At 44.7% G+C, this 19976-nt stretch overlaps 2 protein-coding genes across 2 annotated transcripts in view; one reads left to right on the plus strand and one right to left on the minus strand.

Annotated features, from left to right (window-relative positions):
* Positions 1 to 19976, plus strand: part of NUP54 (nucleoporin 54) — a 40876-nt gene that overhangs the window by 12637 nt on the left and 8263 nt on the right. The window contains exon 13 of the transcript XR_010360548.1: positions 12214 to 12300. The gene's annotated coding sequence lies outside the window, so the exon portion shown is untranslated. The remainder of the gene's footprint in view (positions 1 to 12213; positions 12301 to 19976) is intronic.
* On the minus strand, positions 580 to 19912 carry PPEF2 (protein phosphatase with EF-hand domain 2). The gene is made up of 17 exons (XM_064416223.1): positions 19509 to 19912; positions 13967 to 14151; positions 10668 to 10795; positions 10073 to 10130; positions 9414 to 9589; positions 8279 to 8393; positions 7394 to 7440; positions 6821 to 6987; positions 6701 to 6737; positions 6468 to 6617; positions 5481 to 5816; positions 4563 to 4748; positions 3750 to 3892; positions 3116 to 3222; positions 2030 to 2193; positions 1390 to 1477; positions 580 to 1157 (listed from the first exon to the last, which is right to left on the minus strand). The coding sequence occupies exons 2-17, from the start codon at positions 14025 to 14027 to the stop codon at positions 976 to 978; spliced, it is 2145 nt and encodes a 714-aa protein (XP_064272293.1). The 5' UTR covers positions 14028 to 14151; positions 19509 to 19912; the 3' UTR covers positions 580 to 975.

Consider the following 19976-nt stretch of genomic DNA (forward strand, 5'->3'; position numbering starts at 1 on the left):
TATGTGGAACTCTAGATAAAGGGGAACAGGATTAGTTTGCTTTTGGAAGCATAGTTCCAGTTAATAAACTGTCTGCACTGGGCAATGAGCTCTGTAAGAAATTGAGTGAGGCCAGAACTCTCTTTTGGGGGTTGGGGTAGCAGTCCTAAATCAAGTCTTCTGCCATGGGGCCCCTGCTAGACTGTGCTGGTTGTATTTGAGAAACACATTGTTTCTTGTTTTGCAAACTCTTCACATTCCACCCCATTTCACAAACTGGAGTCCTACCATGCTTTGAAAATAATGAATCTGCAGCATAGGCTCCCTAGCTACTTGATCTACTGGCCTGGGCTTTGAAAATGAAATTATCTCAATAGATTTTTTTAAACAAGTCTCCCTGCTAAAGACAGTGTTGCACATTTGAGGTATTTTTTCCAACATTCAGCTCTACTGTGTGTACTTAGTAGCTCCAAACTTCCAGAACAAGCTTACCACAGCAGAGGAGCACCAGCAGGGAAGTAGGTGTCATCACTGGAACAGCACTGCTGCTCACAGTTAACTAGAGAAGAAATAAACAGCCAAGCAACAGCAGTCTAGAAAAAATGGTTTATTAAAAGGAAAGCTGTGATCAAACGGGTGCTACCTCCTTAAAAACACTGCCTACAAGTAATACATTGACTTCCACTTTACTGCTCTTGAATACACCTGTAACATTTCCTCACATTGACAAGAAAAGCTAAGTTGCATCTTCCCTTTGAGCAGGAAACTATTTAAAACACAGCTTCTTTTAAAAGCAGTCTGAATTGGAGTGCAAGTCATCTATTTCACGTGCTAGCTTCCCCAGATGGGTCACAGCTGTTTGCCTACAGTGATGTCTGTTTTGGGCACCTGCCTTCCCTTTCCCTGCTTGCCATCTGCAGGCACACTCTAGGTTAGTAGGACAGTCCTGGCTTTGTAGAAATCAAGGCATGGGACATGGCAACTCTCGGCAGGTTCTCACGACGGGAACTGTTTGACCAGGCGGAAGGCTTCCAGGAACTCGTTGAAGTCAATGTTCCCATCCTTGTTGAAGTCAATGCTGCGAACCAAGTCGTTAATGCCATCATCCGTGAGTTCAATGTTCATGTGGGAGCTGAACAGCTTCCAGGTTTGCTGGAATTCCTCAAAGGAGATGAGACCTGTGAGAGGAGCATTTTACATGTTGCAGCTACGTCTCCTAATGTGGAGGACACTGGCTAAAACACAGCTTAAATCAGCAAAGAGGCATAATATAAATGGACATTCCTGAAGCATGGGAGGGAGCAGGAGGACCCAAGCCTAAATAAATCACTTCTATACATACTAAACGAAACTCCAAAGCAGAAGAGATCACAGAAAGCAGTGATTAACAGCCCCTGCACACCTGCTTACCTGAATGGTCTCTGTCTATGATCCTGAATATGGTCTCTAAGTTGGATCTGTTCCGATAAATGACTTCCAGCAAGCTTGACTGGATGTGCTGAAAGACACGATCACAGTTTTTATGTTTCTAACACCTGTGCTCTCTCTTTAGTTGTTATTGCAGATGTCTCCACAAGCAGGAATATTTTTTGCTCTCAAGAACTTGCCAGCAGTGCCTTATCAACCAGGTGTGTGATGACTGGACCCTTTGTGCAGCTGCCGAACAGACCATCAGCAGCTTGTCCCTTCCCAACAGTGCTCTTCTGGGCTAACAGCAAGCCAGGCTGCATTTTATAACCACTGCAGAGCTGCATTTGCTGGGCAAAATTAACAAACTGCCAATTGGAGAGTGAAATACAGTTCTCCTACTCACAAGCCTGCATCCAAAACTACATCTAAATTTTTATTTTGTATCCATCATCTCTGTAAAAATGGGCTGGTGCCTCAGGACTATTTGAGCTCAGGCAAGACTTCCTATCAACTTCAGTGTGATTTCAGGTTATGGAGGAACCATCCACTGTCCTTTTGTACTAGAATTGATTTGTACATGCTGGGGATCTGGTGAGCAGCTGCTCACATCATGCCTTGATGGAAGGGGCTGAGTACTTACCTCTTGGCTCCTTTGCTCCATGGCCAGGTCATCCAGCCAGGATTTGTACTCCAGCATGCCATCCTCAGTGCTGCGCACCAGCTGCGGCCTCAGCATTCGCCAGGGCAGTCCCAGCCGCAGCACTGACTCCACTGCTGTCGCCCAGTTGCTCAGAGTGATCTTTCCTGTACACAAAAGGGAGACAGCTCTGGGACACAGGCAGTGGAAAGCACATGAAGGCAAAGACAAGGCCTAAACCAGTGAGACACAGTCTAGGTGCTGCTGACAGCACAGCATTATTTTGCAGTGCAGGCACACGCATGCTTCCCACCCAAGCCTCAGCAAGGTTTTCATCATTGCAACAAATCAAGGCTGTGAGGCTGCAAACATTGAACAAATTCAAGACACTAACTTTGGGTGTTTCATTAGAAGTTTGCAGCCCACTGCCTATTTTAGCAGCTGCTGTAATAACTGAGCTGGATTCCTATGAACAGTTTTGCTGCCAGGGAAGAAAGCAAGAATGCAGTTATCCCCATGAGTAGTTCTGCTAGTCACAATCTCCCTTTTCTCCCCCACCCACCAGTGGACAGGTCTCAGCAACACCTCTTGGTCACTGCACCAACACAGCACTCCTGTCTGTCCCAGAAGTAAGAACTCTCAGCTCCTTCCTTAAGGCTCTGACAGACACAACTGCCATTGAAGACATCCCTCACTTTCCTCTTCCCAGTGATTTTGGACTCCAAGGATGAAGGGGCTCCAGAGACCACCCAGCCCTTCTCATTTGACACAACACACGTGTTCCAGGTCATCTTTCCCAAGGCTTCATTAGTACTCCAGCTGCAAGGAGTTCTTCTAGGACCAGCCTCAATTACTGCATGTTAGATTAATGACATCCTGCTTTTCCAGCACCCCCACTTTATGGTGTCACTGCAAGGCATCCACAGAGACTAACAGCAAATGACCTCTGCAAGGTTTCGTACAGCCTCCCCATGACAGCTGGTGACAACTGTCAGTGAGCAGTCTCCTAGGCAGCCACAAACTCAACGTAGTCCCTTCAGCCCTATCCGACCAGGCAATGAACCCACACGTCCCTCAGCTCTGAGTTACCTGTACTGTCCCCATCGTAGGACTTGAAGGCACTGATGAGGGCTGAGGTGTGAGCAAAGAGCTTTTCCCGCAAGGCTCGAAAGGCTGACTCCTCTACTCTGCTGATTCTGGAGGATGGAGAAGAGAGAGAAGCACTTGAATTACTTGTCATGAATTACAAGAAAAACTGCACCTTCCCTCCCAGTGCTCTACCTGGCTTGTCCATGGATTGCCCAGACCCTCACGCAACTGCTCTGCACAGCTACAGCTGCATCTCAGTGCTTGTGAGAAGGCACTGCATGCCCAAGGTACGGTTCCCTGCAGCTGATACCACGAGTCCCTGAATTAATTTGTGAAGTAACAACACAAAAGAGAACCTCAAAGGTCAAAAGTTAAAACCTGACATGGAAAAGAGGAGCTGAAAAAATCAGCAAGCTTTAGAAAAATCCCCTTAGAATTTTTTTAACAATCCCTTCTCAACCCTTGAGCTTTCCTCAGTAACTTCAAGTACAAAGCTTAATCCCTCCTGTAGAGCTATTCTTTAGAAAATCAAGTTGTCAAAGTTCATCTCCAGAGTCAAACATTCTAAAAGCTCACAAAGTTTTCCCTTTGGGAATTTTGACTTGGTGAATAGAGAGCAACTAGAAAGTCTTGCCTTTGGGTCATAGTGAGCATATGGGCTGTCTTGTTTGCTTGGTACTGAACAAAGTGGGGGATGAGGTCTGGTCCCAGTTTCACATAGGCTCCCCTGTTGCTGCCAATCTCATAGTAGTTTGAGGCTGAAAAGATGGTCAGCACCTAATCGCAAAAAAAAAAAAAAAAGCATTTGCAGTCAATAAATACATCCTATAATATTTATATATGTGTAAACAACACACCTGATCCCCTCTGGAATCCACAGACTGTGAAAGCACCATGTTATATGGAGAAGAGGGAGAGACAGGTGGCAGCTGGCCTGGAAGCCTTGCAGGTGTGAGTTCCTTGTGGTCACATGTGGATCTGGCCACATGCTGGGCTTCTGCAATTTTCCTGTGCTCTCTCCCAACAATTCCACTCTCCAGAGTCCACATGCCCTGACGAAGCCACTGACCTGACAGTGCATCTTCTGAAAACAGAACTGGGCTGCAGCAGCTCAGTAGCACCCTTTTGTAGCTCATCTGCAGGAACAGCTGCACTAAGTGGGGGCCATGGCACAAGTGGGTTCAGATCTTTTCTCAAGCACCACACACACGGACATGGTTTGCCTGCACAGCCATGTCCCCAGCAGAGCAGGTGGCTCCAGATTGCCCTGAACTAAGACTTCAGATGGAAGCATACTTCAGTTAGCTCCCAATAAGCCTGTTCAAGGATTTTGCATGTGCTTACAGCCCCACTGGAAGAAACGCAGAACTGAGAGAAGCCACCCCCGCAGAAACCCCTCTCTGGCAGTATGGAAACTCAAGTACCCTTCACACCACCCCCAGCTGACCTTGCGGTTGTGACAGAACTCGTAGCCCTCCTGCTTGCACTCGTGAGAGCGGATCAGGAACTGCAAGCTGTACTTCTCAAGGAACTTCTCTGTCACATCAGGCCCAAAGTAGCAGCCACCACCTCGCACCTTATTTTCTCTGCAGCCCTCCTGAGGCGTGGGGTCGCTCCAGAGGATGTCTAAAACCTGAAAGGATTGGAAAAGTTCACTAAGCAAATACAGCTCAGTATCGGAATCCCTCTCTAGACTGCTGCTATGACCAGAGTGCAAGGGAACAGACATTTTTCCTGCATTCCAGCTGAAGACTGTCACAGACCTAAGCCACCTCAGAAGCGGCAATATTATTGGCCATGAGCTACAGGCACATCCAAAGTGTCTGGGGAAAGACGGATGTGCGTAAGTTAGGCCTGATACAAGCTTTGCCTTTGCTAGCATTGAGATGTCCAAGCGCCTTGCCTGTTTTCCTCCATCCCTAAACACAAATCCCAGGACAAGAACAACGAGCAGATCCTGAGGCCATTAGCAGGCTTAGTATAAAACGCCTTTGTTCTCTAGCCAGGACCTTCCACAGCCTCCAGAAATACAAGTGCTAACTCAGTAACCACTGTGTGGACTAAGGCTTAATCCCTTTAACCCTGACTTCAACATGCTACAGTGAAAAGGTGTGCAGCGCTGGAAGGTCACAGGTAACGTCAACTAAGTAGCAGTGGTTTCAGAGTGCACAGAAGAGACTCCCAGGCTGGAAAAACAAGAAAAGGAAGTCCCCAGCTGCTCTTCCCGGGAGGAAACAAAGGTACCCAACAAAACATCCCCTTGGCCTCACAGAGCATCCCTTCCTGGCTGCTACTACTGAAGAACCAGTTGCTGCAGGAGGCACCCACAGTGCACCCAGCTCAGGGCACTGCTAAGACTCCTTACCTGCTTCCACTCGTCCTGGCAAGTCCAGCACGGCTCATCCGCATCCTTCACGGAGACCATGCTGGAATAGGTGGGCTCCTCTGGCTCTGACTCACTGATGTCCACCAGCCGGCGGCACGTGTCGATTTGCTCCTGCACAGTCTGCCGGAGCCACCTGGAGAACTCCAGCCTGTTGGCTGTGCTGGGAGCCTGGGCTGACTGGGGCTGCAGAGATAACCTGGGAGCTGCCTCATTCCCTGCTGTGTCAGTGCCTGAGTCACTCTCCCCATTTATGGCCTGGATTTGTGGTTTTCTACTAGATTCCTTCCTTTTCTTCAGCCTTAACACAGAAATAAACTGAAAGGTATGAGAGAAACGGAGCTGATAACATAGCATGAAACCCAGACCTCCAGCTCTAAGATCTTCCATTGGCAGACTTCAAGTGATCCAAGCCTCCAAGCCCCACTCCCTTCTTGCCATCAACTGCTGCTTGACTATGGGGAACTCAGACAAGCCATCCTGGGTTTGCAGCTGGGCACCACATCCATCACATCTCACTCTTCCTCATTTACTTCCTCCACACAGATTTCATCTGCAATGGGGACTATGTAGCAGAGCAAAGGAAGCATTAATGATTAATGCAAGAGTAGTGATTTTATTTGGAGAAGGGAAAGGGGTATTTCCCAACTGGGTGAGTGAGGCAGAGACAAGTTAAATGATTTATCAAACTCCTTCTGGAAATCTAGGGGGTAAAAACAGGCTAAGGAACTGTGGGACAATGTCTCATCATCACTGTATTTCTACTTCAGCACCAGCACATATTCCAGAAACTTACAGCTCCTGCACGCACAGTAACACACCATAGCCTATACCTAAACACAACCTTGTCTAGGAAGGCCATCTGTTGTATTTTTCTTGTTAACAGCTAAGCTGGTATGTAGAAATGATCTTCTCACCACAAATCAGCAACAGTGTTGTCTCTTGGAATAACTGGGAAATAAAACCTACCTTGTCCCTTTGAATTTTCTCCAGCATGTCCAGGTCAGTGGTGTCAGAGATGCCCCCGTGAATAATGAGGACTTTCTGATCAATCAGGGTTGCCAAGGGCAGCCAGCAGAAGACATTCTGAAACATCCTCAAGATTTTCTTCCCGTGCACCTGAGAGAAAGAAAAAAGAGATAAAGCATCAAATCTTCTAAAGGCATATCTCACATGGTAAGGGAGAGACAAACTAGGCCTACCTTGTATTTCTGCATCACTTCCTTGGTGAAACCATAGCTAAAGGAACAGGAGAAAGGAAGCTCAGTGGGATTTTGCACAAGGCCCTCGACATGGTGCTCAGCCCTGCACAGAAGCCGTACCGTAAGTTCACCATGTGGTCCTCGTGGTTCCCACGGTTGAGATGAACTTCCTTGGGATAGATCAGGAGGAAGGTAAAGAGGATAACAAGGATCTCAAGGGACTGCTTGCCTCTGTCTACAAAGTCCCCATTGAACACGTAGGACTTGGAAGGGGAAGGAAGGCCATTCTGTAAAAGCAAGGAACAGATGCAGGCAGATGTCACCAGAGAGGCCTCTCCAAGGTGTTCATATTGCCCCACCAGCTGCAGCCTCTCGCTCCTGTCCCAGGTTACAACAAACCCTTGCTCATCTTTATCCTGTGAGCCCCAGCAGTGAAACTGGCAGTCACAAAGAGTTGTCATTGGTATCAGCACTAGAAAAACACCCATTGGCACTAATCAAATGGACATGGATATCACATTTCCTAGTCAGCAAAGGGAATAAGTTAGTGATTTGTGAAGCCATTTAAAACCAATCAAATTTACATGGAGAATTGCACATGAATGGCCCAATTTTGCAAACACTTCTCAACATGACCCATGGGATACCCATTGCAGCACCTGGACAGTCTCCCTCTCCAAATTTAGTGCCTACCTTGTAAAAGATGAGAAACAGGTCATCCAGCTGGCCATGTAAGTCTCCTGACAGGCACAAAGAGACAAGTCACAATGTGTTTACCTTGAACTTTAAAAAAACACCAATATGTAAGTTGCTACAAACTAGGTCCTTTATAAATGAATCACCACAGAAACACTTTGGGAAGTGCAAGTCTAGAGGAAAAGGACACAATGTAAGGCTTGAGCTGAAGTCTGAAAAGGACAGTAAAAAAACCTACACCATCTGTTGAAGACTGATTTAGAAGCTTTGTTCATTTACCTCTTGTGATGGCACAACCTGGCACAAAATTGTCATTATATGGGAGAAAGCTTAGCATTGAAAATTACAATCTAATTCTCATTTAACATAATATTGGAAGGAGTGGTTTGTTTTTCAAAGGCTGACTGCATGCAAAAGCCTGAGCTATGTATTTTTCAGAAATATCTCAACATTTTAACATTACAGTAGGAAAAAAGCAAAAAACTTTGTCTCAAATTTACTAATAGGATGGAAAGATGTGTTGACATTCTGGATCTGCCTGCACGCGCTGGTGCTTACCCAGAAAAGCTCCAGGATTTTGTTGTTTAAATGATCCCAGACCACAGAACAGGTCAGACCACTACCGAGTTTTGTGACCAGGCCTCAGCTGGATGTGGTTTCTGTGGTTTAGTAAAACAACTCTGAGTTTGGGGTGAGAGAAAAAAGACCACCTGGGTATTTCAGACAGACCCAGCTGCCTCTCAAGGCACCACACACTTTGCTTACAGAGAGCATTGTGTTCCACATTCAGTACAGAGGGGGGCATTGTGCTCTCGCTATCATTTTCTCTCTGCCCCACCCTCCCATAGGAGCCTTCCACCCCGGAGGCTGCAAGGGACCCACCACACACGGTGACCTCCTCGCTGTAGCAGGTGGAGACATGGCTGATGTTTGGCAACTGCTTGAGGTGCTTCCTGGTCTCATGCAGGAGGTTTAAGACATAGCGAGCATGGAGCTGCTACTAGGAAAAAGTAAAGGGATTAAAGCAGGAAATCAGTGGTCTCTGAGCAGCACCACTGGGGCTGTAAAGATTCCACCAGAATAGCCCAGATGGTAGAAATTGTCCCTGAGATAGCAGTCTGTGCTGACCTATGGGCTTACAAACAAAATGAGGGAAATATTGGGAAAGAGCAGGATGGCAGACACTTGCACAAGGCAGCCCAGCCTCAGCACTGAGAGGGCTGGCAGGGCAACCCTAAAGCCCCAGCACCTTGTGGACAAGGCTATAGCCACTAGGCTACACCACCTCCAGGAGCAGCAGAAATTCCAGCCCAAAATCACAGGTAAGAAAGTTGTTCCTCTGGATCTTAGCTTTTCCACATTGAACCAGTCAGAGTTTGCACATGTCCTGCAGTGATAGATATGCTCAAAGCCAGGGTGGAGGCATTTAATACAGTGGAGACATGAGACACCTTTGGGTTAGAAGTTCTCTTTGGAGAAGGGACGTTTTGGCCTATTTTGCAGTTCAGCACATCAGCTGAGGGATGGCAGCAGAACACTGGAGTTGTATGAAGGCTTGTCTTGTTAGTTCTGGAGTGGTACTCAGCTTGCTCATCAAAAAACTCACAATTTACATTTTAAACCAGATTGTCCAAGTTGCATAGCACAAAACATTGTAATTGGCTGTTTCCCTCTGGGCCATCCTACATGTTTTTACAAATTGAGACATTGGAACAAAAACGATGAAAAGTCTCAACATGAGCTGCTGCTCATTTTTCCCTCTAAAAATGAAATTCAGGTTAATATTGGTACACCCCTACATAAAGTGTGTTCAGTTTTGTCAGGAGTATATTTTCAGGAAGAACATTTCTATGGCATTACGAAATACCATATAGTTTCCAACCCCATTTTGTTTAGCAGCCAGCCAGCTTGTTATACTCCAGTCAACTGACCTTGGTAAGAAAGTTAAGACCAAATTATCTATCCTACACCCCTGTTCAGAGAAGGGGAGAGCATGGTACCTCTTTGGGATCCTTACTTGTCTCTGTTGGAAAGCTTCCAGCAAGGCCGTGGCATGGTCAGGGAGGAGTGGGAAAGAGAGATGGGGTCCAGTGTAGGAGTCTGGCACCTCTATGGATTCATAGTCACAGTATTTTTCCAGCTCTGCTTCTTTGTAACTTTCCCCACTTATGAACATGCGACTGATAAAATCCCCTGGAAGCAGATTAGTGGGGTTGATTTAAAAAATATTAAAAAAAGATAAACAGACAGAAAAGTAGTTAATTTGCTCCAGGTACCATCCTAGTAATTTGCTGCAGAAGAGCTGTTTAGTTAGGCTGGCACTCAGGAGCAATTGCAGCCATGGATGCTGGGTACTGCTTGGCACTGCTACAAAACTTGCAGTGGGGGAAAGGCTGCAGAGACAAATGTCCATGTGCAGCGTGCATCATTCCGTGATTCTGTGAAAACATACTGAACCTTTATGCCTCCTTCCAGCGTCTAAGAGCAGGAATTACCCCACATCCTTTACACAGCTCATAGTCTCCAGACAATTCACTCTCTAATCCTGATGCTGCCACTCCAGAGACTTGGCCACATGTGCCATCCTGAAGATTGCCCAGCACTGGGCAATGAATTATATAGGGTGCAGCCTTCAGAGCTGCTGATGCCACATCTACAAAGAGCACACAAACTTACTCTCTTTGCTGGTGCTTGGTGTGAACTGTTCCATGAGGTAGCTGAAGAAGTTGTGAAGCTGCGGGAAGAGGGAGAGCCCATCATTCACCCCGGAATGAAATTCAACAGAGTAGCAACCTATCATAATCATCTTTGTGGATGTTTTACCTCTGCCCTCCTCGTGCTGTCTGGTGTGTACAGCAACTCTCATTGTACCAATTTAAGTTTTGACTTTCTTGAAATGAAGTCAAAACAGTGGCTTTACCTTCAGCCACATGCAGAAGTATGCTATGAGCTCTTTCTCTCCCCAAGAGCAAAGCAGCCATATAAGAGAATTTTAATCAAAGTTAAAACATAACCAAATAGACTTGCATGTTGTGTTCAGACACCAGAAAAGCTCCTAAATGGCTCTTAGGGCTTGCTTCTGGTGTTCATTACTTTGTTTTATGCAACACATGCAGGCAGGGAATTAATAGGTTAAAAGGGGCAGGAAACCCAGTCCCTGGCCCACTGAAGCACTTAGAGGGTTACGAGCCAGCAGCCAGAAAGGCAGAGTCTGGCACAGAAACCACCTTCCTATGTGTTTTCCTACCTGCTCTTTTCCTCTGCACCATACCTTGATCTGATCCTGCTCACAGGAATACTCAATGGATTGAAAGATTCTCCAGGTGCAGCGGCGGCGCATTTCCAGCCGAGCCACGTGGCGCCGATACCACTGCTGGATCAAGACAGCTGCCTTGAAAGCTGGGGGGCAAGAACAGAACCAACCTGCTGAGCGGCACTGCCTGCAGCTGAGGCACCTGCAACTGCTCCTTCCCCACCCCTGAACAGGGAAGAGAACCTTTCCTTTTCAGGAAAAAGTTCCCAGCAATTGTATTCTTGGGCCTAATGGCAAAAAAACCCTCTTCTTTTTTGGAAGAGGTTGACCTGACCCTGCCTGCTCAGAGTCCTCTGAAGCACTTCCAACCATTGCTGCTAGTTCCTTCAGCACCAGCATTAACAACAAATTACTAGGACCTGAAAGCCCTAACATGTCCTTCAGTATTATTAGACTATGTCCTCCCTTTCTACCTACCTTGATCATTTTTATATCCCTCTTACCATCTCTAGGTGCTGGGGCTTCAGGAAACCAGAAATTTAAGTGAGGCCATGCAAAGAGTTGGGGGACGGCAGGATACCAAGTTTCCTTCTAGAACCTTAAAAATATGGGGGCTTTCTACCTCTCTTTACACCAAATACCTCAGCTTTTGCAGTTGTGGAAAAACTTTAGAAGGACTCTACAGTAGCATAAATATCAACATAACCGTGACCTTACAATAAAATGAAGACAAAACTACACCCACAGTGAAAAAGGGGAGGCAGAACTTTGGCCATTAATGGCACAGAATGAACAAGATGCCACAATTTCCAGGTACATGTTTGAGGTTCAAGCCACAGCCAGTGCTGACACCAGATGCTTCCCACCAAATTATAGCTATCTGCCCTTTGATCTTTTAAACACAGCCTCTGTATTCTCCCAATTCCAGTGTGCTCCCTTCAAAAATTATTTCAGATGGGGTGAGTGGAAATTTCAAGCAAAGTACATTGGTGCAGTTTCACATTTCCTTTTTCAAGTTCTGCCAAAAATTTTACTTCTAGAATCTCTCATCCTCCTTATCTGTCCTTGATCCCACTTGGACCAGCTCTGCTACTTGGCATCTCTCTTTGGATTACACTGCACCCCTTCCTGTTCCTTTCTGGACCCCCACCTGTGAGCCCTACACTTAAAACATCTTCTAACACTGCTTCTCTGTCATCTTTAGCTGAGGGGGGGAAAAGGGATGACTGCTGTATCCACAAGCCAGCTTCAAAATCCAAGGGAAAGAGAGGTAGGGAACTAGGCCTGCTGCAGAAAGTGTATTCTCCTGTCACATTCACCAAAGCAGGGAGAGCAATGGGAGGTGTGTGGGAAAATCTTCATTAAAAAGAGGAAAATCCCTCACCCCTACCCAAAGGCTGCACTGGCAAGAGAGATCATATGAATTCAATCAGCTTGCATTAATTACACAAAAAATGTCCCTCCAGGTACTTCAGCAGGAAACAGCAACCTTTCCCTAAAGAAGGTATGTCAGTGGATTATATATTGAAAATAATAATCCCTTTAAATCATTATTCTCTTTCAGCACTGGAAATTGCAGAGCACAAAAAAGAAAGATCTACAGCTGCTGTTCAGCAGGGGTGTAAGACAGCCTGAAATTGTGGGCAAGAAGGTAAGATTTGGCAATTCTGTACTCAGGAATAACTTCTGTATTCTTTGTCTTCTTTCTTGCTGAGAAAATGCTTACTGATCTGCTGGGCTTTGAAAAAATTCCTTGTGATAACTCTGCACATACCAATGAAAACCAAAACCTTTGAAACAGTAAAAACTTAAACCAATGAAAGACATGCTATCAAGTGCACAGTTAACATAAATATCACCATCAACAGCATTTAAGTCCCAGATAGGCAAGGCACTGGTTTTTACTCTGCTTTTATGGAGACTGACTCTGCAACTGAAAAAGCCAGGTATTCTAATTTAGCAGTTTACCTGGGTGAGTTATATCTGACAGTGTTTGTATCAGCTTGGGAAAAAAAAATCAACAGAGAGGAGAAAGATTTAGCCACATTTTATGATGATCCAACCCATGTATCATATAAGCTGCTGAAAGCATAGGGAAGTGGCAGCACTCAAACCAGACTACACTCCAAGGCAGGGCCAGTTGAACAGCTCTGCTCCTACATTGTCCATTAAAACCAGCCTTCAGACCCTGGACAGGGGGGACAGGGATGACATCTGGCATTTGGGCAGAAAGTCCTAAGCAGCTGCCCTGCTGCTGACAGCCACATCTGAAGGGTTTTGAGAGCCAAAGGCTAGAAATTCAGAGAAGCTTTACTGCCATGGGAAACTGTTGCTGAGCTATCAGATATAACACAAGTCTCAAATAAGTAACTAGTGTTGTGTTACACTTGCTCATCTTAAAATAACCCTGAATTTGTTGGGAAAGTCCATGGACCTCTGGTGCTATGGGTGACAGCTAAGTCTTACTTAAATAGAAAGAGTTTTTCAACAGTGGACAGTAGCAAAAATAAAAAGAGTGAGTCACAACCTTATCCCCACTTTCAATCCTTATTTTCTTCTCCAAACACTTGCAAACAGTTTGCCCTATCCTACTGTTCTGCCAGTGCTCATGGCTGCATGATTCAAACAACAAAGAAAAGACTGTTTATTTACTTTTTAACTCTTTCTTATATCTGAGGTCTTCCTCATCAACTTCCTTATCACCACTTAGTTACCCCCATGTGTCCTTTGTTCCACAGCAGACACAGGCAGACACCCACAGAAGTGATACCATTACAGACAGCTTCAAAAAATAAATCACCACAACTTTGAAAGCCATAGACAAGTCTGGGTTATTAGCAGAGAGATTAAGAGCACTGTGCTGATGTAATTAGACAAAATGCATACTTTTGCTTGACAGCTTTTTGTAGCCACACCATCTCACCTTCTTTGTAACTAGGTTTATTTTGGCTGCACTAGTAAGAGCCTTGGAAAATAATCCAGGGGAAGCAGCAGGGTGACATCTGTCTCACTGTCAGCAGACACAACACCTGCATACCCAGCAAGTATTCCATCCAGCAGGTGTTGGTGCTAAGTGTTGCTTCATCTCTGGTTAGCCTTGGGTGGATTTTAACCCACTCCTCGTCTAAACGGCTGTTATTTCCTCAAGCCTGTTGTCTTCTGCCTGACACGTGAGAACCTTGTCACAGGATACTGAAAAACAGAACCTCACTACAATGCCATAAAGAAAACCCAGAGGAGAAACACATTCAATGCAACCTCCCAACAGCACAAGCAGGGGAAAACAGGGTAAGATCACTTTTCTAAGAATCACTCACCATTTTCAGACTTCTGCAGGGAGTACTTGTACTGGACATTTACAGAACTACCAGATCCCATGTTCTCCAACCAACGCTCCAACGTTGCAGAATGGCCCAATGTCACCAAAACCACAAAAGAGATGCAGGGAAGACCATTTGATCAGAATCAAAACAGCTGCAACATTTTCCACAGTGCCAAGAATCTATAATTAAACATATTAACGCTTAACATCAATGATCAGATGGCTTCTCTTATGCCCAAGTACATTTTCCACTACCAGGTTTCTGCAGCTACTCCCAGACATTTGGATGAGTATTTCTTTTTCATTGCTTCACATTTCCAGTGAGTTTTATAAACAGGAATCAGCTCAGCACCTTCAGCTACTTGCATAAAAATAGGTACTGTGATTGTTTGGCAAACATATAAAAAGCTTTTCAATACTGATCAAGAACTATTAAAAATCATTAAAAAGCAGTATGTGCAGACAAATGTTCTGTAGTGCAGACAAATATTCATGTAGTATCCCGTAAAGGATAACTCATTTTGAGTGGATTATGAGGGATGAACATAAACCTGATATTTAATCTAACCACAGCTAGCAGGAAGGCAAGTCCAAAATAACAATTAGCTATCAGAAGAAAACCAGCTTTGTTAAACACTGCTTGCCTTCATTCTCATGCATCTGCTTGAGTGTTGGAGTTTATTATGCCATCAATTGCCAGTATAAAAGGACAGACATCCAGACTTTAGTAAGCTTACTGCTGTGGAAGCTCTGGTCAGGGTAAACAGATCCTAATGCAAGATTAGGTCAACCTCTGAAGTCTCTCACTTTGAGGGTAACCAGAATGCAATTTATAGACATTTTTCCTCTGGAAAATAAACAGTCACGTAGTACTGCCAAAGCAGCCCCAGGCTGTATCACTGAAGAATTCAACAGATTTTTATTTTCCCCTGAAATTCAGGGAGGACAGAGATGAGAAATGGAGGGAAAGAAATTAACGCTTGTAAAAATGTTAAGACTGTTGTTGTCAGAAGAACACAGCTCAAAGTATTTTGAGGGGCCAGGACAGAGTCACTACAGAGGCACCACTGTGCAGGAGAAGGAAAAGTCCTCCTTTCCTCACTTCTTGCAATCCTTTTGCCTCCTTCAATCTCTTTCCACCTAACCCACGCCTTTCCTCTCAAAATAGCTCAGATCCGCACAAACGCTCATTGAAGGAGCACGTCCGGTGTTGTGTAAGGTGAGTGATCCATGTTGGCTCAGGAAGGTGAGCCCTGCTCAGCCACCCTGCAGCACGGGGAGGTTCTAAAGCACAGCAAAGGCTGCAACTCTCTCCTCCTTGCCCAGGATGCCCAGCTGTACAATGGCATCCTCACACTGCCACGAGTGAACGACACAACCAGGCACACTGCAATGCTCTCAGCAAAACACCTACACTCCCGTTTTATTCTAACAGTGTCATTTCATATCAATGTCACAACTTGCCTGAAATCACTGCCAAGTGACACCCAGTTTTACCTAGTGCCTTACCTTCTTTGTGCTCAAACAATGCAGGTACTCTGACAGCTTTCCAGATTATTAACTGCTTCAAGAGACAATTGCACACAAAACTCAAAATAGCTTGTTTGTAACTTTCTGTACCAGAGAAATCAGAGTTCAGGAAGAAGTTCAGAACTTCTGGCCTATACCAACAAAAATTTCACTTAATAACACAGATCTGAGGATTTCAACCAGTTTTAGCTTTCCAGAGAAGCAATGATAAAAATTATCAATTCTGCATTGGCCCCTTTCCCAAGAACTAGAACACTTCCTAGGTTACTTTTAAAACAATGGAGAACAAACTTGAAGCAAACACTCAAGTACGGTGTTCAGTACTTTGCCTGCTGAGGATGCATTCAGGTGCACCACCTGCCTGCTTTGATAAAATGGGACCTTGGATTTGAAGTCACCTTTGGCAACAGTTTTTCTCTTATTTCCTTCTATCTCTGCAAAACAAACAGACATTTATTATTTGGACAGCCCTACTTTAAACACATTTTCGCCAACCATAGCGAGGGATAGCCTAGTGTTAGTGTGCCCTAATTATCATATCATAAAAAGGCTTATCAACAGGTCACTCCCAAGCAGTTGCTGGAGCCAAGAACTTCTTCATTTGTTGCCCTCAGATTTTTGTCAGAGCCGTAACTTGAGCAAAGGAGCGCACAGGAGTAAATCAGGCTCCAATGGAATCACATCTGTTCTAAGGCTGGAAGGACTGAGGAAGAAATAGAACCAGTCCAACTGCTCACTACCTTGGATCCTTCCTCATCCACCCAACAGTGACAAACACCCTTCCCTTCCTAAATTCCTGCACCTAAGAAATGGAAGAGGAGCAGGGACCCATCAAGGCACAGCCTCAAAGACTGGATGAACTGAGCAGCAGCACCACTTCAGGTACAGATTGTATTAACTTCCAGGTGAGAAACATGTTCCATCCAGGAAACAGCCAGCTACCAAGCACTCCTTCCTCATCTTGCTCTTGGCTGCCACTCCTCTCCTGCAGAAGTACTTCCTTCTCTCTGGTGCAATCAGGAGGCCACTGCAACAGGTTTTCCTCACATCTCCATCGCACGGGGCTGTCCCTGGTACGCTCCATGGCACAGAGCATCTGCCAGCGAATACCCACACTCTAAAACCAGGTGACAAAAGCCACTACACACACACTTAAACCACCACTAAAAAGGCATGGATTTGACAGCCCCACATGGACACAGACAACCAGTGGAACACCAAGTCCAAGGCCTCAGGAGGAGGCCACACACGCATAGAGAAGACACTACACCATTCCCTGACCACAAGAGGTAATGTTTCAAAGGCAGGAGAGAGACATAGCAACCAGAATCCATATACTTCCCAAGCCACTGGGTAACACAGTTCTTGCAACTCTTCAAACATTGTGGACTTGCTCAATAACACTATCTGGTACCCCATGAAATTCAGGCAAGGAAACCTTGCACAAAGCCACTTGAGTCAATCACCCCAAAACACAAACAACAAAAGCCTAGGTACATTTCCTGGCTTAGCCTAATTATTTAAACTTCTCCAAACCCAAAGCAATGGACAGCATTCTGAATCAAATCCAACACACCGGGAACTTGTGCACCTCATAGATCTTTGTAGAATGTGGTGCTCATCCCACAGGACCTGCCAGAAATAAATGAGCTAATGTGAAGCCTGCTCCTAGGAAAGATGACATTTCATGTATCGTGAACAGGATGCACACTAACCTGACAGTTTTACAGACATTCCAGCAAGGAAGGGAACAGGTGAACAGAAAATGGAAGGCAATAGGAGGACATAACAGATTAGAAAGTTTACTAGGGAAAAACCTAAAAAGTAATGTTGGAGGGAAACGAATTTTAAGTTCTGCTAAAAGAAAAGCAAGAGTTTAAGAGCTACAGATTATTTAAAAATCAATTAAATACTTCTCCCAAGGATAAAAGTGCTAGCTGGCATTAGGAAAAGTGTTGATCCTATGTTGCCTCAGAGTAAATATCTATGTATGGCCCATGTGCCCATCAGACCCAGCACCACTCGTAGCTGCAAGCAAGATGGTGAAGTGTGTTTTATTTCAAGTGCAGAACCACACAGTTACTGTAGTGCCAAAAAAGGGGATTTACAGATACCAAACTCCCAAATGCAGTTTTATACACCTTGGCACATAAAAGGATATTTTACCTTAAGCTATTACTGAACACAACACCCTGTTCCAAAGAATTAAAGAAAAAGACGCAACTTACCTTGCCAAGTCCTAATGTATAGATTTGTTGAGATAAACACAACTGAAGCTCTCTACTTGGTAAATTTTGGTTGTATTCAGTACCCAAAAGATCGATGCTTTCTGATGCTATATTTTTAGTTACAAATGCAAAATCTCCTCCTCAGAATCCAAATAGTAAAGTAAGGTGTTCCCTTGGGCAGGCAGCACAACAGGCCACGTCTCTGTGCACGTGCAACCCAGAGCTGGTGCAGACACTTTTATTTACTGCCCAGCTATGAAGAGACTTAAGAATCTCTATCACATGACACTTAATAAAGGCTACAGATCTCAACTGGATTAGGATTACTCAAGGGATTATGAATGAGAAATACAGCATGTTGCCCTCTCTCATCCTAGGAGTCAGCTCTTACACACTTGCAAGCTGCCCTCTGCTAAACGAAAGCTTCTGGAGGAAAAATAATTCAAGGTTTCACCCCTTATTTGTGTTGGGCTGAAAAAATATTTGGTGCTTTGTAGCTAGGGAATCTCTAATGCAAAAAGGAAGGGATGTGGAAAAAACAAGGATAATTTATCTTGTTTTATTACTTCAAAATTCCAGGGCTTGAGAAGGCAGGAAAATCACTACTCTTCTCAGTCTTTAAAAAGTGTACACACAGATGAAATCTCACACAGAAATATGACCAGCAAGCTATTCATATACCTATAAATGATCCTTTTTTTTTAAAAAAAAAGCGATGTCAACAAAGACCAGGCAACAAATACTTTCAGGATATTTTGGTCCAGTCTTTCTTGCCCCAAACTCCCACCAAACATCCAAAACTACCAAAAACCCCAATCACTGCTACATTTTAATGTTTCCAGCATGAAGATGGTTTTGTTTAAAGTCTTAACAATAGCATTTCTGCATTTTTATCAAACTTGAGTTCTTATCACAAGTACCTTAGCTACTCGCAGGTTAAATTATCTAAGTTGCGAGATATATCACTCAGCAGTTGATCACTATCTATAGTTTTAGCTTGTCATTGAACTAAAACCAGGAAGTTATATATCCTTTGGGTTAGCAGAAAAACATTCAAGGTGGCAGAAAGGCTTTATTCTTTTGGCAGTCAGCCTCTTGGAGTGTTGGTTACCACAGAAAATGCAAGGTTTTCAAGAAAGTAATTTATGAGGGAAAAAAAATAATCTACATTCCTCATTTGTTTAAACCTCATAACCCCAAATAGCTGCCAAGCCACAAACACAATAGAAGCCAATTGCTTCTTGAATCTTCCTAGGTACTAACAATTTAGACATTCCAGATTGTTTGTACACATGGAAACAAACATTGGGCCAAATTTATATACCAGAGCATCTGGGCACACCCCTGCTGGAGGAGCATCAGCCTAATGCTGCAGAGGTCAGGATGACTACACAAAGCCACACCTGTAAGGATCCTGTAGCTGTGGGCAGCAGTTATTTAAAGAAAACCTGGTGCGATCACAAATCAGTACCTACTCTGTGAACTAAAGTAATGGCATTTTCTGGAATCTCAAAGATAGTGAGCATTTTTAAATCTTGCTCCAGGAACTCTTCAGCTTTATCATCTGGCTGCTGTACATCACTGTGTAAACTGGGTCAAGGCACAGCTTGCAACACTTTTATCCAGGCAAGAGGAGAGGATGCAGGTAAGTAGGTTATGAGGCTCAGCACAAGGAGATAAAGGGCCCTCAGCTCCAGAAGGTGCTCTCAGAGCAGTTTGCATAACCAGTGCACACCCACCACAGCCAGCACAGCATGGATCTGCAAATGGGGCTCTCACCTTCACACAGGTGACATTGTCCAGTGAAGAAGGGCGCTTTCCAGCTTTACTTGAAGGCATCCACTGACCTTGACTCTTCAAATCCCTCAGTATTTCTGGAGTACACTTCAGTGTCTAAACTCAATAGACAGTCACAGCACAACCTGACAAAAGCCCCACTGCTCTGCACTGTAAAACAAGATGTTAACTTTTACTGCAGGTAACTTGATCTGAATGCACAAAACCAAATGCAACCTTTTTTTAACCTCACTGCTACCCCCCAACATAACCTCCTCTCATCTACCAAGGATAAAAGTGCATTATCACAATTCCTGAAACAGCTCCTGATTAATTAAATAATTATAAATTAAATGCATGTGTCTACAGCTCTGTAATGCAGCTGACAGCTGCATCTGCCCCTGCTAGGCCCAGGATCAACAACTCCTCAAAGCTGAGGGAAAAGGATGATGACTTCGAAGTAACCCCACA

This window comes from Passer domesticus, chromosome 4 (assembly GCF_036417665.1).
Source record: "Passer domesticus isolate bPasDom1 chromosome 4, bPasDom1.hap1, whole genome shotgun sequence".
NCBI classification, from domain to species: Eukaryota; Metazoa; Chordata; class Aves; order Passeriformes; family Passeridae; genus Passer; species Passer domesticus.